Genomic DNA, 27,575 nt, shown 5'->3' with positions numbered 1-27,575 from the left:
CACACAGCTTATTTTTTTAGTCTTTGGTTATTTAGGTTTGCACAACTTATAGCTGACTATAGCTAAACCAAGATTTCTTTAAATTGTTTTTCACTTTTGATTAGAATTGCATCAGCAAGAAAGTTCACTTTTTAGCTGACCTGTGAGAAGAAAAGATGCTGACTCACAGTCTTTAAGAGAAGGTGCAGGCCTATTTAAAAGTTTTAGAGTGTCCTCAAAATTTGCATGCCTCGTATGTATGTGTATAATAGACCATTGTGCATGGGGATAGGTCATGATTGATTTATATACATCTTGGAGAATTCAGTGCCTGGACAAAATAAGCACTTGGTAAACATAGAACCAGCAGGGGGAGCTCTCAGTACATACCCTTTGGAATCCCATCCCACTACAGGCAACATTTCTGATAACATAGAAGAATGGCTTGTATAATTTGACAGATTCTCACTCTCGAAAAAGTTTTTTTCCTAATGATGCGCTAGAAAGCATTGAGCAATGCACAGTCACAGTCCTGAACACCCAGGAATCCTATTCATCCATGGTTGAGTTACATCTGCTTAACCTGAAAGCCTATCTTGTTCCATTGTGAAAGCATATATACAAAAGCTCACAGCACAGTCCCACATCTTGAAATGATAGCATTTTTACATTTTGAAATTTATGTTATAAATAGTTTAATATTGCTGCAATTTTAAGATCCCTCAGGAATATTCTCCCTCTTTGATTCCATTCAGAAATTTGTAAGAGGCCCTTTTGAGTGAGATTTACCCTGGATTTATCCACTTGTAGTAAAGCTTTGCAATTCCAGGGACAGACAAACTAATCATATTCTTTAACATAGAATTAATACCATGATTAAAAAAATCTTAGCAATTTGAGACAATAATAATTCACCTATATCACACCAGGAATTATGGGAAGGGATTGTACTCTTTGTAGGCATTCAGAGTTCCAGGTCTTCTTCCTTTACCTTCTCTGCCCCCAGAGTCCTCCAAAGAATTCTCTACAATCTGCTCACAGAGAACATAATAATGTTACAGAACATCTTTTTTCAGAACTTTTGGAAATAGACACAATTACTTCCACAATAGTTTAGTGACCAACTTAGTCACATGACTCCATCTGACTGCAAAGGATTTGGAGAAGTGTGATATAATCCTGCCTTGGGAAACAGAGTCCAGCAAACAGACAAATCTCTGACTCATGGGCATAACATTTTGGAAAACTATAAATCTTGTGCAGCACAAGTCTGTTTATACCTTTCTAAAACCATCTGTAAAGTTTGAAGAATTACGAAAGTTTCACCAGCTTTGCAAATTGATTTTGTAAATTGATGTTGTTTTGTTCCCTTTTTAATTCTGCACATGCTTTGCTTCCTCTTGTTTGTTGTGGAATGCTATTATAAGTGTGGTCTATATTCCATTTTTCAGAAAATTGGAAAAGATGGAATTGTTGAAAATTTCCTTCTTCTTCTTTCATGTACACTTTCACCTACTCAGAATGGGTTATGTTGTCTACAATAGCTCTATTATGGTATTAGAAAATAAGAGCACAGTAAGACTGCCCAGCTTTGAATTGCTGTTTATAAGCTGGGAAACCTGATAATAATGTAACCCCTCTAAATCTCAAGATTGTTCTTGTCTAACATTAATTGGCATTTTTTTGCAGCCACAGCTTGCGATGGAAGATTTTTATTGACTGGATCTTCTGGGTCTTTCCAGGCTATCCATTATCCAAAGCCATCTAAATCAAGTATTGCTTGCCGGTGGGTCATAGGGTAAGAGTCCATCTTCTATGTTCTGTTCTTTAGTTATAAAGTCTTTTTCTGATGCAATGTCTTACCACTTCCAGTAGTATTTTTTTTAACAATAATTGTTACCAGTAACTACAAAATTCTTTCAAACAACAAACTGTTCAAAAGTTTTTCATTCTCATCTTTACTTTTATAAAATAGTCTGTCCTATGTATAACAGTTTTTAATAGATGAAGCCATATCACTGGACTCTGAAACAAGTTTGTTTCCTTCTCCGTGATTGGCACAGATTACATGCTACTAAAGTAACTAGCACACATATACAGCTGTGTGTCACAAGAAATGGAATTTCTTGTCATCTGCATCTGTCCTCAGAATGTAGTTCTCTGCCCATATCCACAGGGAATTGGTTCCAACCCCCCACCTTTGTCAATACCAAAATCAGTGGATGCTCAATTCCTTTATATAAAATGGCCTAGTATTTATATAGAACCTCCACACATACTTCCTTATATGTTAAATCATCTCTAGATTACTTATAATAACTAGTTCAATGTAAATTCTATTTAAATAGTTGTGATGATTGTTTAGGGAATAATGACAAGAAATGAAGTCTTTCCATGTCAGCACAATTATTTCTAAGTATGTTTGATTCTGTTAGTCAGCTTTTCATTGTTGTGACCTGAGAAAAGCAATTTAAAGTAGGAATAAATTATTTTTGGCTCATAGTTTCAAAGGTGTTAGCTCATGGCCAGCTGGCCCCATTGCTTCCGGGTTTAAGGTGAGGCAGTGCATCATGGAAGAAGAGCATGGAAAACAAAGTTTTTCACCTTATGGCTTCCAGAGGGAAGAAAGAAGGAAGGAAGGAAGGAAGGAAGGAAGGAAGGAAGGAAGGAAGGAAGGAAGGAGGGAGGGAGGGAGGGAGGGAAGAAAGAAAGGAGCAGATACATGATATACCCTCCCAGGGCAACCTCCTCCTCATGACTTAATTTCTTCAGATAGGACATACCTCCCAGAAATCCCCTCCACCTCCCAATAGTCCTTTTTATTATATCAATCCATTAATCCATTGATGAGATCAGAGCCCTCAGGATCCAATCATTTCCCAAAACCTCATCTCTGAACATTGGAGACCAACTCTTCAACACAGGAGCCTTTGGTGGATATTTCACATCCAAACCATAAGAGATTCATACTTGGTTAAATCTGTGGATATAGAACCCATGGCTATGGAGGGCAACTGCAATTCCTTTATCATTATGCCAAAAATTGTTTGCAAATCTTCATCAGTGTTACACAGTTAGTCTCAAGCAAACTAGAAAAGACTTCTACAACTTCTACAACTTAGTCCAACCCCTGGCCCCCTTTTGGCTGTATCTTGAATGACATTTAGGTCCATTATTATATACTTCGTCTCCAAGTTCTTATTTCAATTGACCAATTAAATTGCTGTTCATTAAAATAAGCAGACTGCTGACAAATTATATAACCTGAATTTTTACCTAGCATTCTTCATGAAGAAGGAAATACTCCAAGGGAAAAAGAATTCATACTAGATAAATATGAGGGGTACTGAAATAAACTCACTTAAACCCATGTATATAATAATTTCTTTATCAATCTTTACAATCTTAATACCAATTGAAAATAATTTAATGGTTAAATTTATATCATAATAAAGACAATTCAAATTTTAAGGGTTTATGTGCAAAGCAGAGTAAAAATTTTTGCTGTAATAATAATGTCATTTATGTAATAATCATCCTATCATTTAAGAATTTGTGTTTCTTTTCTGTCTCCTTCATTTTTATTAAATAATTTTAAAACTCTTTTAAGAAATTCACTTTTGATATGGAATGATAATATAAACCTGAAAAATCTAAAATATTATCCTAAATCAAATATTGTACTTCATGATGAAATTAAAATTGAATTAGTTACATAATTAATTAGTGATTTTTCTTCTCCATCCTAATTACTATATCAGTGATTCATTGTACCATATAGTTATTGTTTTTTTCAATGGTGATCAAAGTGAGTATAGAGACAATGACTTTTCTCTATGCATAGAAGACCAATTAAGTGGAGAAATGTTTCATATACAACTAAACTATATTTTGGGCTAGACCAACCCACCCTTGACATTGTGACTACATTCAGCATGAGTCAAATTATTAAGAATATGGAGGTTAGTGTGCGACAGTCTGTGTGGGTTCAAATCAAGTTTCTTCAGATTTGTCCCAGCCAAATAATGCCGGTGTTGCTGAGACAAATCTGAGATGTGTCATTTTAGGCAAATTAATAAATCTCTGTGAACCCAAATTTTTACATCTGTAGAGCTCAGCAGTCCCAACCACTTGGATCAAAGTCATCATAAAAGATAAAAATTAATATAGACTACTTTGTATATGTAAGTGTTCAACAAAAGTAAATTATAAAAGATTATCTAAGGGGCTGGAGATGTGGCTCAAGCGGTAGCGCGCTCGCCTGGCATGCGTGCGGCCCGGGTTCGATCCTCAGCACCACATACCAACAAAGATGTTGTATCCACCAAAAAAACTAAAAAGTAAATAAAATATCTCTCTCTCTCTCTCTCTCTCTCTCTCTCTCTCTCTCTCTAAAAAAAAATTTAAAAAAAAAAAAAAGATTATCTAATAATACAATTATTACTAATTGTATTATTACTAATTGTATTAGAGTGTATACGTTAAATTTAGAAAATATTCATTCTCTTAAAAATATAAGAAGGAAACCAAGATACCTAATATGATAAAAAAACATCAGATTATAGCCTTCTGGTAATCTTATTTTTATTGCAAGTGAGTTGGCTGTTTTGAATTAAAAAAAAAAAGAACTAAACATAGTATGCACTTTTTCTCTTCAATCTCCAATTTGCTACTCTGAGAAGACAAAGGACCCAGAACAAAAAGGCTCCTAGATTGCTTCTCTTGCATTCCTCAGTATCATGGCTTAAAAGCAACACGTAATGAAGAACTGTCTTTTCTTGCCTACAGACACCAAAACTTTAATTAAAAGAGCAGAAGTCATCTCTGAAGTTTTCTTTATTTCTTCTGTCTCTGTCTTCTTCAGCTTTGACTCTGGATTCCCTACAGATCTCAGTAGCAAGCTAACTCTGCCTGAAACTTCTGCTCCTTCATCTTGATCTCCTTGTTCCTGCCAACCTCCTGTGGTTACCAAGCACATCTGAGAGGAGCCTGTGAATGGTATCTTCTCACAATCACCACTGGAGCTTTTCAAAGCATGCAGACCAGAATCCACTCCAGAACTGTTGAACCCAATACCCAGGGACAAAGAGCATGTCAGGTTATTTTTGTATTTTTGGTTTTTCTTTCATTATTATTTTTTAAATTTTTATTAATTAATTTTTTTAACTTTTTAACCACATGCCATTGTTCTATCTCCCTGGCAGCAAACACCACTCAGATACATAAACCTGGGTTTCTTCTTAAATGGCTTTTAATTGTGCCCTGCTCCCAGCCACCATTTCATTTTATGTCACTCTACTCCTTGAAGACTAAACTCCAGCCGTGAACTTCAGCGCCTGACTAGACTTAGAATGTAGCATTTGTTAAATCTTGGGTTTTATCACAAATAGTCATTTCTCAGTAAAGACCTTTAGACATTTAAAAATTAACTTCCTTTAGAGAGAAGGTCCTCATTTGTTTGCTAGACCAAGTTAGTACTAAAATTATACCTAAAAATGAGCTTGTTGTGCCCTTAGCCAGAAGGCCTCATTCATCCAGGGCCAGCTTTTGGGACAGGTCAACTCACAAGGTTACTGCTTGGCTTTGGAGACTAAATCTCTACTCATTTTCAAATTTTCTATAATTCATCCCCACAAGACATCATCTCACACCTGTTAGGATGACCATTACAAAATCAAAACAAAGTAAGCATTGATAAGAATGTGGAGAAATTGGAATTCTTGTGCAATAACAGTAAGAATGTAAAATAATATGGTTATATGTGGTTCTCAAAAAGAAAATTAAAAACAGAAAAACTATATGATCTAATAATCCCAGTTCTGGGTATTTATCCAAAATAACTAAAATCAGGATCTCACATGATGTATCTAGACTCCTTTGCATATGTTAGCATTATTCACAATAGCCAAGGTGTGGAAAGAAACTGAGTTTCCATCAACGTATAAGGGGGTAAAAGAAATATGACCTATACACACACACAGTGGAATGTTATTCAACAATAAAAAGGAGGAAGCCCTATTGATGATATGATGTGGATGAACCTTGATAACATTACGTTAAGTGAAATAAGTCAGGCACATAGAGTAAATACTGCATGATTTCCCTTATAAGAATTTCCTCAAACTCACAGAAATGAAAACAGAATGGTGGTTGTCAGGTGCAGGAGGTACAGAGCAATAGCAGTTGGTGTTCAGTTTGTAAAACTTCACTTGTGAGAGATAAGTTCTGGATATCTGCTATACAACATTGTGTTAATGATTAATGATATGGTACTATGCACTAAGAAAGTAGGTGTCATGTGATTTTTAACACCAAAAAAGAAAATATATGCACATTCTAGACAACATTAAGAATTATGATAATGGCTGAAAGCGTTGTAACCTCTTTATGCCTTTAATTTAGTGTAAACCAAGGACTTTCCATCAAATTGAGCTTCGATTCCTTTAAAACAGATTATAGAGATGTTTTATATATTTATGAAGGTATAGGATCAAGCAAGATTTTAAGAGGTAAGTTATAAGCATATAATATAATCCATCATCAAAATGAAAATATGTGGGAAGCTTTTTGGAGTAAGGTGTTTTCCCTTTAATTTTAAACTAAATATGAACTGGAAATTTAGGTTACTAGAAGGAAAAAGCAAAACTAGTCCTCATTAAGAAAATTAGAAAACTAGTGCTCTATGTTATCTTTGTAACAAAATAGTGACTATTTCACATTGTCCTCTTCTAATTGATGTTTTTAAAAAATGTGAAAGAAATATTATATATATATTTGTTTATCATACATTCTTCAAACATTAGTCTCCATTAAACAGAATTCAGTCAAACCCTAAATCTTATTATTCTATTTTCTCTGACATTGCATAAGTTATAAACACACAGAAACTCTGTCAGTGTTCACTCTGTTGGGTAAAACAGTGTCTAGCATCTGAGATAAATGCAGTAAACAGTAGTGTAGATAATACTGCTACACATACAACTTATCATTAGTATATAGAAATTAATAGAATCTGAGGAGAAGGTAGAGATGCATGAGTAATATGTATTTTCCCAGCCCACTTGTTCTCTTTGGCCTCAGAGTTCACAGTTCTATTTATGGTATACAGTTTAAGAAGGGACAGAATTCTAGGAGGAATCTTAATAGTAAAGTTTTGTCATTTTGACATCCAGATTGTGGGTAGTGAAAAGTAAATCATATCTAAAATAAAATGACTTTAATTGATTGAGTGACATGGGAAATATTTAAATAAGTGTTAATAATATTTAGATTTTATGGATGCTATTGATCTGACACTACAGAATGATTTATGTAGATCTTCTTATTTAATATTTTCAACAAATCTGCAAAGTATGTATAGGAGTCAAATGAGATCCAAAAAGTCAAATGATCCCAAGTTCACAGAAATAGTTATGTTAGAGGCAGAAATCAAATCAAAACTCTTTGCATTTCAGTTATCTTAATCTATTGTTTTAAACAGATTATTTTAATTTTAATTAAGTTAAATTTTGATGAATTTATTTTACATAACCTATTTAACTTTAATTGAATTAAAATTTGATTTATTAGCTAAATTAATTAATTAATTGACTAGAAAAGTTGAATACTTAATGAATAATGGAATTTTTCATTGTGCTTTGAAAGCCCAAATTCAAATAGAGTAATGAGAATGCATAAAACGTGAACTCGTGGTAAATAACATTTGGCTTAAATAAATGGACCAATTATTTCATAATCATTTTTGTTATTGAAAAATGCTCTTCTTTGAAATTATAATCAACATAAATATTTACATAGATGGGTAAATATTCAAGTTTATATAAATATTTTCAAAGGCTAATGTGACATTAATAAATTTTATTATACATTGATCTCTTATAATGCATGGAGTTATTCTGTCAGGACTTTTTCAGCTTAATAAATGCTCCCCTCACAACAATTAGGACAGTTTCTCCGTTACAGATGATGAAATCTAAATTAAAGAAAGTTAAATGCTCTGTAAGTGGTAGGTACTCTCACAGTCCTTTACTCTTCAAACACCTTGATTCATCTAAATATTATTTTCAATGATTAGACTATCAGTAATTTATGAATAAATTTTAAAATAGTTAAATGTAATGATGCAAATAATGCACAAATAATTACCTTAAAATGTAATATGAAAGAGAGTACAAAGAGGTCTATGAAAATGTTTCAAATTAAAACAGGGTCCTTTGCTTAAGACCATCTAAAATTTTTATTTCAAAGTTTTGAAAAAAAAATTAATTGTAATCAGAAAAAAATAAAAACATTTGATTGTTAAAACAAATTTTATAATGAAAATAATAGTTTTTTAAAGAAAAGCAATAATATCATACGCCTAGCATCAAGCATAGTAAATGGTATAATGTAAAAAATTTCAGTATTTGTGGATTTAAATTTAGATTTATAGGTTTATATTTCTATTGTATGGTATTAAGGTGAGTTTTCAATGGAGACAAGCAGTAATTTTTCATGACTTTAGAGTTATTTCATATTGAAATAATTTCAAAACTTTCGTTTTCAGTTCACAAGCCCATCTAAAAGCTCTGCAAATATTTTGTGTGAGAGATACTTATCCGATTTACTTTCATTCAATTCCAATTAGGAAATGTATCTCAAATGCTGTTGTAATTTTTATCATTTGGAAAATATTTAGATATTAGGAAATTAGGAAAAATGGATTATCTAGAGAAATTATAAAACTGTCTAACACCATGAAATATTTGCTGTATTCTTGATTGGGCTAATCAGGATAAACAAATCCCAACTCTCCAGCATCTTTATCATGTTTCCCTGCTCTCTTTCACAAAACCTATTCACCAGGGTCATTGCTGTTAGAAGAAAAATGAGGAGTTAGTTCACATTCAGGTGGGACTGCTTGACAACTCTATGTAAATTATTATTTATAGATTATTGAATTTTTGGAAAAAATACTGTATTTTTGTAAGGAATTAGTGTTGAAAATTTTATTCTATCATGTAATATAGGAAAAATTCACCTTTTATAAAATTATCAGGCAGTTGGTTTCTTTTTTCTTTCAACAAAAGGCATTTCTTTTATGTAGGCAAACTGTATCACTCTGTGTACTCACATCTTAATACATGCGCTCAAATATTGACTAAACTTCTCCCATACTCTGACATAATGGCAGAGGTACAGAAAGCATTAAGTCATAATCTGTGCCTTTTCAGGGCTTATAATAAATTGGTGTGAGAGATGTACCATCGCTAGCATTCATTGAGCACTTACTATCAGCAGTCCCCCTTCCAAATGGAAATGATTTACTCCTTATAACAAATCTTTATGAAAAATTTCTTATCATGGAGAAAATTGAGGCACAGAGAAATCTACTCAGACATATAGCAAGAACTGAATTGAATACTGACTCTGAAACCCCAGTTCTTAACCACCACCCTCTACTGTCTTTGTTTATACATAAGATACATGACTTTCATTGGATCTGTGGTTCAAGGAAACCTTAAAAATCTGAGGAAAGTTTTAAAAAAATGTCTACAGACACATATTTTATACTCTTTATAAGGGGTTATTGTCTATTTCTGATGCAGGTTAATGGATCTGAGGACATACCTGCAGTCTACTTAGACCAGTGCAATAACATTGGAAAACGTAGGAATCCTAACACATTACAATCATCAAAGGTGCCATTGAGCCACCACCAGCCTCATTCACATCCATCCAAAAACAGTTGTGCCAGAGAATTCCAATGCTGTAGAAAGAAAGCAAGAATGAGAAAGGCAGACAGGTTTAAAGGAAACTTTCTGGAATATTTACATACCTTAAGTGACTAGACACTTATGAACTACAAAGTTTTTCAACATGAGAGCAATTTTGGTTACACAATTACATATGCTGGTAGGAGGAGTCTAAATAATCAATATAATTCTTCATTAGGAAACACTGGATGACACACATTTTAGAGGAAAATATTAAGATGTGAACTTAAAACTCAAAAATAACAGTGATGCTTTGTCTGCAAGTGTGGTAAATTTCACAGACCAGAATCTGATATCTAGGTCACATTATCTGATAAAATATTAAATCATTCTTTCTTAACTTGTTTTTTCATTACAACTACCAATAAGAAACTCTTTTAGACTTATTTTCTTCTGTATGTTCAGGTAATTTAAATATTTTATGTATATCTGTTTATGTGTGTATATCTGGGGTTTACAAATTTAAAAACATGGGCTGGGGATATAGCTCAGCTGGTGAAGTGCTTGCCTTGCATGCACAAAGCCCTGGGTTCAATCCCCAGCAGCACAAACAAATTAATAAATAAATAAAATGGAAAAAAAAATTAAAAGCTAAGGCTATTTCTCACTCCCTTAAGAATCAAAATTGAAAGATAACATTTATGTGGCTTAGAGTTAAGGCAGAAAGAACAAGAATAAAAATCAATATAAAGTGCTATGGATTCAATACTTAATCATATTATATTGATGTCCTACAATTATATCAGAAAAAGAAACAAAGATATACTCTTTTTTCTAACATTGTGACTGCATTTTAGCTCCTTTGGTATGGCATAGGATATAACTGATGAGCCAAACTAACTTTTGGTTTAAGAACTGTTTAAATTTGTGTTTCTTACAGGAACATTTTCAGTAAAAGAATACATCTTTTCTTTTCATATGTGTACACAATGTATGTACCTACTAATTAAAAATGAAAAAGTTTTTTAAACCATAAATATGTGTAATAATTTGAGGTTTTCCAATACTTAGAAAACACACTTCAATTAAGTAAATCACAAATGTAATGCTTTTAGTTAACTGAGTAATATCAGAATGATGGATAAATGGATGTATTCCTATAACCGTAATTCATTTTCTTTTGTAGCTTCCCTTTGGGAAAGTAGTCCTGGCACAATTAGAATCTTTTCCAATCAAGTTACTCTCACCTTTCTCATAGAATCTGATGAAAATGATTATATTGGCTTTAGTGCAACATATACTGCATTTAATAGCAGTGAGCTTAATAGTAAGTATAATTTACTCTTAATCCTTTGCATTTTCAGGTTCCTAATATTTTAATAGAATTTTAAAAGTATCAAGACATAAAATGTTCATCATGGAATTTCATTATGAACATATTTTATGTACATCTCTTTTAATGCCAGAAAGAAATTGTAAATTATAATATAGTTCACATTCTTCATCGAAATCTAATAACCAACTTGGAAAAATTATAAATTGATATAAAAATTAAATTTAAAATGTTATATAGTGCAATATTACAAGTAAAATATTATTGATTAAACTAATTCAGAGCTGTTTCCATGTAGACATAATTTTGATCAAAGTACTAAATTTAATAATAAGGAGAGAAAAATTGGGGGATTAAAGTTTGTGTGGGTAAACCAATGGAGATAAGATGTAAAACTTAGATAACAAAAGCTTGTATTTGCTCACATCATGATGAATATTAGAAACATTAATTTAACACAGTTGAAAAGAAAAGATTTTTCAGACTTAATGTAGTGAAATAAAGTGAAGATTAATAGAAAAGGATGTTTTTACTTATCCCACTCAATTATAAACTCTACAAAGTTAGATTATTTTCAACATAACTTAATGTAACTACTTATATTGTGAACTTAATTTTAGGGCTCACTCTTTCATTTTTATTTCACAGATTATGAAAAAATTAACTGTGATTTTGAGGATGGCTTTTGTTTCTGGATCCAGGATCTAAATGATGACAATGAATGGGAAAGGATTCCAGGATCCACCTACCCTCCTTTTACTGGACCAAATTTTGACCATACTTTTGGCAATATTTCAGGTATAATTTATATTTAATTCATAATTTAAAACAAAAAGGGTATGTCAGAGGAATATTAAATCAACAAGACTTTTCAGAACTTTTTCTTAAAATCATGCGCTACTAAATTTATTTAAATGAAAAATGATAATCAAATAACAAGTAAAATTTAACGTTTCAAGAAATATACTTTTACCATATATATTTATTTGCAATATTTTCAAGCATACACAAAAAGGCCATTAGAAATAAAGAGACAGGTTGTCATCCTACATTTACCATTTATTATTAACTAAATGATTTATGTAAGGTAGTTTCCTTTTCAGAGTGTTGGTCTGCTTTGCTTTAGTTTTATTTTCTGATTATTCATTGCTAGTGCACAGAAAAAAAATTCATTTTGTATATTGATCTTATACCCTGATGTCTTGATGAACTTGTTAGCTCAGTTTATTTTTAAATAATTCCTTAGAATTTTTATTTATAATATCATATCACATTGCAGGACAGATAGATGAATTTTTTCTGGAGACCCTGTGGAAGCCTGAGGGTAGATCACTGTCTTAAGGGAAGGCTGTGATCTGTTTAGTACATTTTTATGAGAATGTGATATTAGAATTGGATTCCTGGTGGACACATTAACATCAGAGATGATAGTATTTGACTAAGAAAACCAGAATCATAGAGAAGAATCAGGAGATAAGAATCTTCTGTTGAGAAGATCACTCCTGAGAGCCTCAGAAGCATATAACCAGGATACAAATATAATTACTGAACAAAGGTTTGTGAATTTAGAAGAAATGGAATCTTAAAAAACTAATGAAAACTACAAAGAGAACAAAATAGAATTTGTGCATTTATACAACTTTAGTAGACAAAATCCATCCTACAATGTGATTAGTTGAAAAGTTGCTGGTGAAAATACAATTCAGTTTTAAAATACATATTAAAAGCCTCCTGGCCAGCCATGGTGGCACACACTTCTAATCCCAGTGGCTCTGGAGACTGAGGCAGCAGGATCACAAGTTCAAAGGCAGCCTCAGCAATTTAGTGAGTTCCTAAGTAACTCAGTGAGACTCTGTATCCAAATAAAATATAAAAACAAGGGCTAGTGTTGTGGCTCAGTGATTAAGCAACCTGGGTTCAATCTCTGGTACCAAAACAAAACAAAAAGTCTCCTTTAACAATGTGCAATTCCAGACATTAATAACACAGATCACATATCACCAATTCTACACTCTGAGAAATTTCAAGTTGAAACCTTTCTTTCCTTTCAACAAACATGATAAGCCCTTTTTTTTATCCCCCCTATCAAAGAACACTGCATCTTCTAACCCAGTGGTTTATTTTCATTGTAGTATTCTTAGTATCAGGAACAAGAATCTGATATTTTTTATATTTGAATTTCTACAGTATTAACAATGCCTAAATTTAATCAGAATGTAACATTAATTTTAATAGATGAGCCAATGTCTAAAATTTTGACTCAATAAGTAATTCTGAATATTTTTTGGATAAATCAAATATCTTATAGCAAAAAAACTAAGTACATGTTCTTTGTAATTTGTTATTAATAGTCACTTCTGTTATGAAGATCAGTATCTTCATTTTTATCCCATGAAAAGTAAATGGTTAATTTAATGCTAATTATGAGTGACAAAGAGTTAAGTAACATTATAGGGTTAATTTATTCAGAATAGTAATGTTTCTAATAAATACTGACTCTTTAGATAATGACATCTCTAAAATATTAAAATATGGTTCATCATTCTGCATCTGGATCAAAATCTTTCTCTAAAAAAATGAATTATCTTAACCAATGTTCATAATCATCACCAAGAGCTCTTTTCCATTTATGCTTTCGCTCCTTTATTTGAGAAGCTTTTTGTGAGTCCCGGCCCTATTCAAAATACTCAGAATACATCCATTAACAAAATAAATCATATTTCCTGCTTTCACAGATCACATATTCTGCAATGGAAAAGTAGAAAATAAGCAGAACATATAGGAAGTTCTGCTAGGTTAATTGTAGATGAATAGTCTGAAAAACTGTGAACCTTGGCAAAGGAAAAAGGAAAGTCAGGCGTTAAAATGCCATTATATTTAAAATAAGGTAATCAGATTAGGCATCATTGAAAAGTGACATATAAATCAAAACCCCAAACAATTAAGGAATTAAACACATAGATAATTCTAGACAGAGGGAACAAGCAGGGCTAAGATTCTAAAGGGGAGCATGCCCAACCGGTTTGAAGATGAGAGGAGAGGCCAGGGTGACTGGAGTGCAGTGAGTAGGGCGTAGGGTTCAGACGATGATGCCTTTTCTATGGTTCTGACTGTTTAATTGAAATGAAGAGCTAGTTAAGGTGAGCACTGGAGTGGCAGGCTTCATTCACTCTGACTGGTAGTTGCAGAATAGTGAGTGGAAGGGCAAGAGTGTTGCCTGATTTGTTAGTCGGCTTTTTGTTGCTGTCACCAACATAACTGACATGAACAAATTTAAAAGAGGAAAATGTATTTTGACTCATAGTTACAGAGCTTTTCAGATCATGGTCCACTCTTTCCATTTCTTTCTATTTGAGGTGAGGAAGAATATCATAGTTAAAGGGCATAGCAAAGGGAAACTGCTCAGATCATGGAAGTCATGAAGCAAGCAGGTAGAGAGAGCCTGGAAAAATATATAGTCCCCAATTGAATTCCCTTAGTGACTTTCATCCTCCAACCATGCCCATCTGCCTACAGTTTTCATGAACTCCCAGTAGTTCATTCAGTTATTAATGGATTTATCCCCAGATGACGTCAGAGCCCTCATGATCCTGACTTTTCCAAAGCCCCACCTCAGAACCTGTCTGCATTGAGGATCACATCTTCAAATTATGAGACTGTGGGGAACTTTCAAGATCCAAACCATAACACAGGGAGACTTATGCAAGGCTTTTCCTTGACCTAGATGTTTTAGTCAGCTTTTTCACTGCTGTGACTAAAAGACCTAACCGGAACAATTGGAGAGGAGAAAAGTTTATTTGGAAAGGTTTATGGTTTCAGAGATATCAATCCATAGACTGCCAGGTGCATTCTCAGGGCTCAAGGTGAGGCTGAACATCATGGTGAAAGAGTATAGCAGAGGGAAGCAGCTCACATGGGGATCAGTAAGAAAGAAAGACTCCACTAACTAGATACAGATACATACCCCAAAGCTACAACCCTAATTCCCACCTCCTCCAGCCACACTCTACCACTTCCATTACCAGTTAATCCCTATCAGGGGATTAATTCACAGATTGGGTTAAGATCCTCACAATCCAATCATTTCTCCTCTGAACCTTCTTGCATTGTCTCACATGTGAGCATCTGGGGGACACCTCACATCCAAACCATAACACTAGAGAAGAAGTCAAGGGACTCAGATCAAGGATTAGATATGGTAAGAAGAGGTTAGATTCTAGACATAGTCTGAAAGGAGTCATAATAGGATATTGCAATTTAGTCACTAGTGTGGACCTAAACATAAAAAAACATTGCTATATATAGATGGTCAGTCCCATAAGGCCAAAAGCATTTAGTACCCAGAATGGTGACATGCATATTCTTCTATATAATTAATCTTTCTTGAATAAATTATATCTCAGAGCCAATCCTCCATGGATAAAGTAGTAACCTACAAGAGGAAGACTAACTCCTATACAATAGTCACCCTAGCCCTCTGTAGAAGGCCTAAGAGTCAAACAATCTGACCAGTTGTTCCCATAGTGTAATCAAAAAATATCTCTACCACAGTTGGACAAGAGTAGTTACAGCAAAGTGAAGAAAGCATTTATATCTATTGACTATGACAGAAACCTTTTATGTAGTTGAAATCCTTGACATTTGAATTATCATTTTTCTACTTTTATGTCATCATAATAAGAGATAAAATAATTTCACTGATATTTGAAGAGTGTTAGTGCATCACAGGAGAGAAAAGGCTTCGGGTTGCCCACAGATTACATAACTAAAGAAAGTAGATGATGAAATTGACAAAAGGGAAGCAGGTGGAATGTCAGATGGAGATTTTTAAATAGTTGGGTGGGAAATGAAGTCTCAGGAGAAAGTCATGTAGCAGGAGTTATTTAAAATTAGACAAGGTAGAGCAGGTCAGAGCACACCAGAGGCAGTGAGGTAATGAGGACCACGGTAGGTCTTCATAGGTTCTCTCTAACTCTCATATGTGTGATTTCATAATCTACCAGTCGTTCACCCCCAGGGACATTTTTCTTCCAACTGGCTTTTTCATGTGTCAGAACATCCTATGAAATGGAAGAGAATTAAGTCTCTCCTGCTGTTCCTCTTATCTATGCAGGGTTTTTTTTTTTCTTTGCCTCCACTTTAAATGACAGGAAGGCCTAAATGAAACAGATGAACTTTGAATTAGCATGGCTTTAGGGAAGAACATCTAAGCCCCTTCAGTTTTCCAGACCTTCTAAAGAACTCTTTCTTGGTAGAGCCACAGCTCCTAAATCTGTGTCCTGTCAATGTGCAGCTTTCTCTTTACTTCTTAGAAGCAAAGAAATTGGGGGAAAATGGAAGCTTTGATGCAGGGCACCATCTCAGGGTGTTCCTAAGTGGCTGATTTGTTCAGAACACACAGGGAAAAGCGAGGTCAGCAATATGTAAGACTTCAGAAGTGGAAGGGTCACCCAACGGCTAGATAACCCAAAGAAAGTGTTTCTTTCCTCGCCTTTTTCAAGGAAACTGTTTCTTTCCTCGCCTTTTTCAAGGAAACTGTAATTGTTTCTAATGCTTTTGGAACCAGTGTATGTAGAACTGAAGATGATGTAAATGTGGACCTGCGAATCTTAGCAAGGTTTAAATCTCAGACCTTCCATTTAGGCAAATTATCTATTCTCTCTCTCTCTCTCTCTCTCTCTCTCTCTCTCTCTCTCTCTCTCTCTCTCTCTCTGCCTCAGTTTTCTATTCCAGAAAGAAAAGTTGATGATAATAGGACCCCAGTTTAATAGGCATAAGTATTCAATTGATTGGTATGTTTAAAAAAAATTAGAAAAATGCCTGACACATAGGAAATGCTATATAAATGTTTTTTGTTATAACTATTTTCTCTTCATGCCACAAAAGTATTCAGAGGCAAAAATTGTCTGTAGTACCGTAGCATACTGGGGAGTAAAACAGTTATTTGGCTCAATTTTCAAAAGTGTGCTAGGCTTTTAGATGTCTCTTAGCATACAAAATTTTTCCAAGTGTAACTTTAGTGTTTTCAAAGTAATATTCTTGTTTTCTTATCTTCTTTCTGATATTAATTTTTTTAAATAAAAATAATGGTTAAAATTCAGTCAGATTCTATTGTTTATAGAATCTGACTGAATTTTAACCATTTCCCAACCTAAAACTTTCAATACCATTCATTTATAGTTTCCAGTTAATTTCATATACACACTTACCTCTCACAAACCTCCTTCTATCAGCCTCTTCTTGAGCAAGAGCATCAGGTTTCCAGAATGCAGGGCTTTCTCCAGGTTCTGTTCTCTGCATCATCATCATCACACACACACACACACACACCCCAAACAATTTTTTCTCTTGAACTGATTTGTTGGATAGAAAGAGGTTAAGTTTTGTTTATGGAGAAATAGACAGAAAAAGTTACACGAGGAAGTTGTAAGAAAAGCCTAATAGCTCAAGAAAGGGGTAGACTATGTGCTCAAATTAAAAAAACATATTTCTGGGTTTAAACCAACTTAAAAGTCAATTCTGAAAACTCTAGAAGACATTTCAAGAAAGTTGGGAGATATTATCATTTGACCATATGAGTTCCATGTGTTTATGGAAAATATCTGTTTAATCATTCCTTTTTGTATAGAACTTTAATAAACATAAAAGTAAATTAAATCAGAATAAAAATGTACTAAACAATAGTTAACTAGTCCACATAGAAAATACAAATATGAACAAGTTATCTTTCTTTCTCCCAAACTTCTAACAAGTTTTAAAAGTTAAATGTTAGGACTGGGTGTTTCAGTGATAGAACATTTACCAAGCATGTGTAGGGCCCTGGGTTTTATCCCCAGCATCTCACACACACACACACACACACACACACACACACACACACACACACATGCATATTTGTAAATAAAATGCATAACATTTATATTAACAAACATCAGAGAAGTACAACATGCCATTAAGAATTCACATGAAAAAATGGATGCTTCTAACTGGAAGAATTTCTGAAGGAGATGATAATTTGACTAAAATAAGATTTTAACAAGACATAATCAGAAGAGAAAATATAAGAACAGAAAAATATGAGGGGAAAGACACAAAAGGTAATAAAACTTCTAAATATTTGGAAATATTAAAATAAATTTATGGAAGTTCTACATAAAATTAGAAGAATAAGAAGAACTATGTCTGGAAGATACTAAGGTTTAGGACAGAGCCCTCAAATCTCAGAGTGAATTTATACTTAATTTAGTTACTAGGCAAGAGAGAGAGTGAGAGAGAGAGAGAGAGAGAGAGAGAGAGAGAGAAAGTTTGTGATTTTGAATAAAGGATGAACTAGATTGCCCACAAGGAAGCATTATCAAGCAATGGTGTAGGTGATGAAGAACTTGCAAGGAGGGGTAGAGAATTTGGACGAAAACACATTTGGAAATAAAGAAAAGTAATGATTGTGACTTAATTCATCATTTCTAGTGTTGTCATATGCTCCTCCACCTGATGAGATCTCCAGAAATATACTATGTGAATATCTGGTATCTGGTTTCTTACTTTGAGTGGAATCAACTGGATATACAATTAATTGAGAACATATCAAATGAAGATGAGTGTGAGCTTTTCATTACTATGACCCAAATACCTAACAAAAACAAATTAGAGAAGGAAAAGTTTGTTTTGGCTCATGGTTTCAGAGGTTAAGTCTATGGTTAGCCAACTCCATAGCTCTGGACTCAAAGTGAGGCAGAACATCATGGTAGACCAAAGTGGCATAGGAGCACTACTCCATTCTTGGCACCCAGGAAACAGAAAAGGAGGGAAAGAGAGCCAAAGGAAAAATGAACCTCCAGTGACCCAATCTTCCAGCCACACCCCACCTGACTATTGTTATTACCCAATTAATTAGTCCATTCAAACTAGAATGGACTGTTCAGGTTACAGTTTTCACAATCTTTCACCTCTGAAGATTCCTGCATTCACATGAGCTTTTGGAGAGTACCTCATACCCAAACCTTAACAAGATCCAAACATAAATTTTATCACATTCAAATTATTAAAGGCAAAAAGGATGTAAAAGCTTGAGAAGACAGAAATGACAAAATAGAGGCCTTTAAACATTGTTAATCACATTTTTTTTCAGTGCTGGGGATTGAACCCAGAGCCTTGCAGATGCTAGGCAAGTACTCCACCATTAAGGCACACCCCCAGCCCTCCTTAAACATTTTCATATCTAACAAATGATCTATCATTTTTGCTTCCAAAGGTCAAAATTAGAAATGATATATGCATAAATGTGTAATCTTAAAAAAATCTAATCATAATGAAATGAAATGGATTTCCTTGGAATGCAGTGATCTCTAATGTATCTGACATGTATTAAATAAGATTGTACAGGTAAATTATTGTCAAATTAAAGGACACTTAGGTGGTTGGACTGACTGTATTTTTAGGTAAACTACAATCCTCAGCTTTTAGAATTTATAATTTTCTTTCATTTTCTACTTTGTTAACTAAAGAGTTAAGTGATATCACAAAAATAGTAATTTAATGCTATATATTATTTTACTATATTCCAGAATGTATAAATCTATATAATATTTGCTAAATTGTGCTTATTTGTTTATTTATTTTCTTATTTAAGCAAAGTTCATAAAGTACTAGAGTCGATATGATTAATCTATTTTATGTATAAATGAAGTCATATCTTGATGACTAAAAATCCTATGTATATTATAGTTTAATGAGTAAATAACAGACTCAAAATGTTTCAAATCATAACCAATTGACTATGAATGTGACCAAACATAAATAGAAGCATGACGTGTGTTAGTGTTATATAATTTCAAATAATTACAAGTATTTTTGAAGTGTTTAAACATTTCATTACTTATCTATGGCATTCAAGTTTATTTTAGTTATTTCTTCCCTTACTGTCCTAAACAACTAAAAGTAAAGTCACCTCAATATGGATTTAGAGTTGGGCATTTAAAGAGTAGATTTGGGTACTTCTCCTCTATATCTATACTGCTCTTTTTCATTGGGTTGTATAACTGAGCACTAAATAGCTAAAATGATTATTCATGAAATATCATAGCATATATAAAATACACATAATGTGATAGTAATATAAAATGTTAAATACACCTATATTTATTTTATACTTTATGGTCAACTCAAATGAATATGTATAGATTACAGTTATTAAGATATTTGACCATAATTTCACCTTGATAAAACATTCATTTATTCTGAGTAATTTTTATCTCCCTGTTCTAAATGTGCAGTTATGTATCTAAAGAAAGTATTACTAGTATTTCTTTTCTTCATGTCTTGTTCTTACTCTGCATGTTATAACTGTATGAATTTGAAATTTATATGCAACATTGCCTATATTTTTCTGTTGTAAAACACAGGAGAGAAGATGCTTGATTTCAAGAAAACTCTAAATTTTACCATTTCATAAAAACTGCATTGCAATCAAATTAGACTAATCTAATATTTACTTGCTTCATATCATATCTCATGTTCCCTGCCTCCTGTCATAATATATGAGTAGTAAATGAAGAATAAAATAAATTTCCCTAAGAAAATGTTCAAAATGTTCTTATCCAACAACACTTTGTACACATCCAATGACACAAATCGTTGGTTGGGATAATGAATTCTAGACCAGACAGCACTTTATGCAGTGGCCTGTGCTATTTTAAAAGCTTTTATATGGATTAGCATGCCTCCTGTTCTTCTATGACCTGATTACTTATCATTCAAAGGAGCACAGGAAGATGAAAACATTATAAAATTAGGTGAATTTTTATTTACAGATATGTAATATAGTAAATGTAATATGAAACTGACAGTCTTTGAAATGCTTAATCTTGCCTTCACATGTGAATTTAAATACTTGAGTATATCATGAGTTAGCCCACCAGCATATCTTCACACTGCAAAGTACTGACTGTCTCTAAACATGTAGAAAATTGGAATTAAATTAGAAGGCTGTCAGTTGTGACATGATTTTCCTAAACAGCAGTTTGTTATGACAGAGGTGCTGCTTTCTCAACTCAAGTCCAGGGTCCTATGTATGTTTTCTAATGTTTTCATCTGTTAGTCTTGTTTATGAATAATATATCTCACAAAATTAAAATGTTAATATTTAAGCATATAAAAACGTTTTCTTTGGTTTTATAGGATTTTACATCTCTACACCAACTGGACCAGGAGGGAGAAGAGAACGAGTCGGACTCTTGAGCCTCCTGTTGGAGCCTACTTTGGAGCCAGCCTGCCTTAGTTTCTGGTATGTTTCTGCTGACTTGTTTCTTAGTTTCTGGTAAGGCACATATTAAATGCTATCTTATTTAATGAGTGGTATTGTATTTTTTAGGGTACCAGTCTCAGATTCCACTGACATGGTGGTCAAAGTTTTAAGGCATGAAGTATTACTTTTCCAATTTATGGAAAAGCAAAACACTGGAACACTCCAGTGTTTTGCTTTTCCACTCCCAAGGGAAAAGAGGATGTTGAAAAGACAGTAAAGAATTTAGAAGAACCTAAATGCAGTTACTTTAATGTGGTAGGAATCCAAACATTTCTGCTTATTTCCAAACTAGGTATTATATGTATGGTGAAAATGTCTATAAATTAAGTATTAATATCAGCAATGACAAAAACATGGAGAAAACAATTTTCCAAAAGGAAGGAAATTATGGAGAAAATTGGAACTATGGACAAGTAACATTAAATGAAACAGAGGAATTTAAGGTTTGCAAAACACATTGTGATTTGTATTTGTATTCTTTTTTATGGTATTAATGCAATTAATTACAGTGATATGGTGAAAAGCTAATAATTTATTTTCTAAAGATTTCCAAGTCATTTTCTCTATTTTCTAATCTACCCTAGTTTTTCTTTGATTACATTTATTTTTATTTATTCGTTGACATTAAAACAAATTACTGAGGAAGATTTTGCTACATGAAAGTTTAGCTTGTCCATAAAATCTGTAGAAACCTCATAGAAGATTTTAACATGTTTCTTTAGCAAATTTCTATACTAGACCAACTAAGTCCCCTATTTTCCCAGGACTTTCAAATTTTCAACACAAACCCCACCAGTGTCAGCCCTGCACTTTTTCTAGGGAATTGCCATTTCTTTTTAGGACATCCATGCCCATTGGTGTCTACCCACTTGCCCTACTCTGACTTAATGTCCTTTAGAAACAAATTCTTTAAGCTGTATCATTGGGAGTTCTTTGATCATTTATTTCACATTAAGATGGATTAATTTTTCAAATAAAAGTTTAATGTGTTCTATTCCTAAGGATTTTTGCAATTGAAATATAGGATTATATCCTATTAGTTTGATCAAATTAACAATGTTCTTATAGGTGATTTTTAAATAAGATTAAAACACTTCCAGGAGATGTATGTTTAGACAGACACTGATCATCAAAGGCTTCAGTTCTCCCCTGTGACCTAATGTAAAGCAAGTGATAATCAATGACCCTTATCATATTCCTCTCACTCTCTTTCTTTCCTTCCCTTTTTTCCCCTTTTTTCCAGAAATAAACAATTCATAAGTTTTTGGTATTTTTATTTAGTATTTTGCTATAATTGTTTTATTTTATTATTTCATTGTGCTATAATTGTTAATCTCTTAATATGCCAGATTTATACATTGTACTTTATCATTAGTAATAAATATAGTATAGGAATGTACATTAATATATTTATATATATTTAACATAATTTATAGATATAGTTAAATATGTTAATATGTATTTTTATATATTATATGTGAGTGCATGTGTGTGTGTGTATGTACACCTAATAAGAAAGGCAGTCTCATCAGAAGAACTTGAAAATCATGATTCATCAACAATTCACTATGTAGTAACTCAACATTATTTGTTTGGAAATGGATATTGTTTCTCTAGAGGATTTTAGGTCACAAGAAGACTTAAGTCAGAAAATATTTGAGTGGAATCACTTTATATACCTCTCTGAATTTCAGGTTGTTTTTAGTGCTATTAAAAATCAGATCTTGAGTGACATAGCATTGGATGACATTAGCCTAACACATGGGATTTGTAATCAGAGTCTTTATCCAGAGCCAACTTTGGTCCCAACTTCTCCACCAGAACTTCCTAGTAAGTAACATTAATGTCTATTTTCCCTAAGTCATTAACATTCTCAGGTAGATCTTAATGTGGCTTATTTTTTGTTGTTTCAGCTTTATATCATTTTTTTCACTGAAAATCAAATGTTAAAGTAAAGTGAGTAAACTTGAGTCCATAATTAAATTTAGACTAGCAAACTATTGCATGTTACACACACAAAAAAAGACACTCATTGCTTTGTTCTGGATCATATTTATGATCATTTTAATTCTCTCTCTCTCTCTCTCTCTCTCTCTCTCTCTCTCTCTCTCTCTCTCTCAAGTAGTGAAGGTGCTGATTATTTTGTTTTCACTAAAATAAAATCATACTGTATTGCCCACATGGAGTGGTCTACAGATTTGGGGACAGGAACCTCAAGGTTCTCATGGCCTTTTGAAGGAGTGATTTTAAGATGTCAAGAGGAGTTCAGTTTAGCCTAAAGCCCATCAAGCCTTTTTAATAAAAAGTGTTGAATTAGACTTTAAACATACAGACCAAGCTCACATAACCTATTTTTGACCTATAAATGGTACTTTTATAAGCCTTTGCAACCCTTCATAGAGCCACTGATTTGTTGCAGCTGAGTATTGACCATAATTTCTAGCCCTACAGGATGTTTTAACTCAAAATAACAAAATTTTCTATGCCTACTTGTGCTCTTAAGTCAAACTAGAAACATGACATTTCAGAGAAAAACTCATTACCATTCATCTTATTCTTTCATGTCAAAGGAGACAAAATCATTTTACTATTTTCAGACTATGGGATTTGACAGATTAAAAAAAAAAGACCCAGTTAATGACAAGTAATATCAAGCACCCACTGTCCTTCTATTAGAATATTTTTACCACACCCTTATTTTTATGCAAAAGCATTCCTTTTTTCTTTCAATAGTGCTGGTTGGAGCTTATATAGTTCGTAGCTTTGTTTGAATTGAACCTCATGGATATTTTATTCTGTCATGAATCTGAGCCCCAAAACATGGCATTTATTCCATTTCACAATTACTTCTAAATATCCTTGAAATATCACATTCATTTTCAAAACTTTATTTATTTATTTATTTATTTATTTATTTGCTTACAACTTCAAGTTAAAAAAATAAATAAATAAGGCTTTTACAACAGTACTTTCAACAAGTCAAAGACTATAAAGTTTAATGACTGGAGTTTGAGAACATGTAATAAATAAGCTTCCATTAAATTGGTGATTAACTATACTGTCCTACTGGACTCAAGCCACCATATTGAATATGTACTCACATTCCATCAAAAAGCTCTTTTCCGCTTGCCATCTTGTGTAATAACAATTTTAAATGTGTTATTACACAATTGTAAAACATTCATTCAAATTATAAATATCCATAACATAAAAAACACTGCATAAGAAATGTAACATGTATCAATAAGCATCGATATTCAAAAATTAGTATAAAAATAAATACTTAAATCTTAGATTAGCACATCTGCCTAATACATGAAAAAAGTGGTAGAGGGTAGAGAATGTGACCTAAGAGAATATATTAAAGAAACATCCATATAAAAACAGAATGACCCTTATGAGCCGAAAGAAAAAGAGAAAATACCATGTATTTTCATGTGATAATATTAGCCATAAAATTGTGATGAGAAGTGTGTTTCTTTACACTAAACTCTACATCTAATTCACCTTTATTTCACTAGTGTCCAACTGTTTCCTAATACAACATAAATTGATGATCAATATATAAACATGGACTAAACCTTCTCTTCTTCTCATTATTTTGGCTATAATCTTCTTTTGGTGACACAAACACTTTTATCAAACAAAAATTTAATAGCAAAATTAAAGTTTGGAAATGATGGCAGAGTAGATATAGAGAAAATACCAACAATAATTTGAGTTTTGTGGCACTAAGCATTCAGAATCTTTAAAATCATTGTTGGTTTCACAAGTAATTCCTATAGACTAAATATTACAATATTTTGCTGAACACGGCGGTGCATTCCTGTAATCCCAGCGGTTCAGTAGATTGAGGCAGAAGGACTGAGTTCAAAGCCAGACTCAGCAAAATCAAGGCACTAAGCAATTCAGTGAGATCCCATCTCTAAATAAAATACAAAATAGGGCTGGAGGTATGACTCAGAGGTCAAGTGCTCCAAATTTAATCCCTTGTACCAAAAAAAAAAAAAAAAAGTTACAACATTTTGTTATTTCAATGTTGCCAATGATGCAATCACTCTAAACAATAGATTTTCCCCTTAATCCTGTCAGTCTGTCCCTCTATTCATTGATCAATGGTTAAGAAAACTTTTGTGGAAGTAAATACCAGTTTCATATGCTCAATATCTAAGACATAGCAAAATATCATTAACAAAAATATAAATTTGAGAAAACTTTTGTTGAAAATATCATACATGTAGCTAAAACTTTAAAAATGGGTTCCCATGTTAAATATTTATCTATGTGTACTTTACTATCTTCATATCTATTCTAAGTCAGAAAGAAAATAGATAACACCCAGATGTCGTGGCAGTTTGGTATCATTTACACATTTTAATATTAGAAAACTATAATGGTAGAATAACCCACCTGACTTTAACATACAAACTAAGAATCCATCCACAGTACTTGTTTCAATTTCCAAATAGTTCACTTTAAGACAATGTTTAGCACAGCAGAAAATGTTAATTACCATTCAGTGCCTTCTGAACAATTTCATTCTAATGCTATTTGCAGTTGGTTCAGTGAAATTCTTATTTGAACAGAGCTTTTCTGGTTCCAGATCACTGATTTGTTTAAGCAAAAATAAAAGGAAACCATGGTTGCTGGCTAATAGACTTTTTTTTTTGTCATCTCTTTTAGAACGTTTAAATAAAAAAATAATAATCCCAGACAAATAAGGGAATAATAAAACTCAGCTTCTTCCCTGAATCTAGGGTTCCACATTGTAACTAGTTCAGGGAAATGTGAGTTTATTTTTCCTAACTGCAGGGATTCTTCCACTTTGTGACTTTACTCACTTGGTGTTACGTCAACTCCACAATTGTGCCTATGACTTTGGCACAAATTAAATGTTTATGAAAGCAAACATTCTACTGCACAACCATCATACCAACTTGGTAAGGTACTCTGATGATACACAACAAAATACCTACTAAATATAATAAGTGTATTCAACAAGAAATCCATGTTTTATTCTCTGACTTATTCATAAAGCTAATTTAAGAAAAATATCAAGCAATATTTTTCACTACTTATTCATTATTTATTTCAGTATTTTCCTTTATTTGCTCAATATTTAACCATTTTTAATCTCCAAATACACACAAAAAGTTAAGTTTGGAAAGTTGATTGACATGCCACAATATTTAGATTTAAATAATTTACCTTGAGTTTTTCATCTAGAAATAACTTAGTACCTCTCGCTCTTGTAGTTGATGGCCTATTCAGCACATCATTATCATTTCACAACATTGTTTTTACTTAAGAATCAAACCTCCATCAAATTCCACATTAACTTCACTTAAAGACGCTGTATCAAGTATTTTAACTAATCTATTTTGTTTTATTCATCTTATTTTTAAAACAAGTGTACTAACTTTTAGAGCTATCATTGGTTAGATATCTATTAATAACAAATAAAATGTTGACCATTTGGAAAGAAAACCTAAACTTGATCATCACAAAATTAATAAAAGGATTTATGACTAATCACAATAACTTAATGGAAATACAAATTTTGATAAATTAAAGCAAAATATTAAATGAGATTTCATTTTGGATTGCAACTTAGACTTATAAGAAGCTATTTATGATATTAAAGGATTTGTTACCTATTATTATAATAATAAAAAACAACTCCTGACTTTGAAAACTAACCTATTGTAACATAATGATCAATCTTAGGTATTATATTTCAAGCAACATCTATTATGACCCTCACATAATAAGACAAATTGAAAACCTTTGATTGAAACCATTTTCTTATTTCTTGTTTTCCCCTGGATATCTTTAGTTTGGACCCTCTTATTATAAAGATCCTCTTATTATTATAAAGAAGAAAGCTAGGCTCTCTTCCTTCTCACCCTATAACACATGCTTCCATGTTGACACATTTCTCAAGAATGACAAAGCTTAAACATGGATTTAAAATGCCACGCCCCAAGGAGATTATCTGTCCTGACAATTACTTTGCAAAATGCTGCATGTTATTTACATAGTATATGCAGTGAAAATCCTTATTGGCATAGTAGAAACTAATCAGAGTACAAATATTTGAGACAAAAACTCTAGAATAGGAAAAATTAAAGAGTTGAACACTGGAAATGAATAGAATTTCCTTCAGCAGACAGGCTACTTTGCTTTCATTGCCTCGGTGGGCCTGGCTTAGCGAATAACACAGCAGGACTGTGATATCTGGAATTATGATTTATGAATCTTTTGT

General features: G+C 32.6%; 1 protein-coding gene across 2 annotated transcripts in view; it reads left to right on the top strand.

Annotated features, from left to right (window-relative positions):
- Nucleotides 1-27,575, top strand: part of TMPRSS15 (transmembrane serine protease 15) — a gene marked incomplete at both ends in the record, with an annotated part of 140,241 nt that overhangs the window by 40,333 nt on the left and 72,333 nt on the right. For both annotated transcript variants that reach the window (XM_081301347.1, XM_081301346.1), the window contains 7 exons: nucleotides 1,669-1,777; nucleotides 6,382-6,488; nucleotides 10,861-11,001; nucleotides 11,656-11,805; nucleotides 21,184-21,289; nucleotides 21,603-21,753; nucleotides 23,005-23,140. In XM_081301347.1, coding sequence (XP_081157473.1) covers nucleotides 1,669-1,777; nucleotides 6,382-6,488; nucleotides 10,861-11,001; nucleotides 11,656-11,805; nucleotides 21,184-21,289; nucleotides 21,603-21,753; nucleotides 23,005-23,140 — 900 coding nt within the window. The remainder of the gene's footprint in view (nucleotides 1-1,668; nucleotides 1,778-6,381; nucleotides 6,489-10,860; nucleotides 11,002-11,655; nucleotides 11,806-21,183; nucleotides 21,290-21,602; nucleotides 21,754-23,004; nucleotides 23,141-27,575) is intronic.

This window comes from Spermophilus citellus, assembly GCF_964194105.1.
Source record: "Spermophilus citellus genome assembly, chromosome: 7".
Taxonomy (NCBI): Eukaryota; Metazoa; Chordata; class Mammalia; order Rodentia; family Sciuridae; genus Spermophilus; species Spermophilus citellus.
The sequence above is the reverse complement of the archived record's forward strand: the minus strand, read 5'-3'. Positions and strand labels throughout refer to the sequence as shown.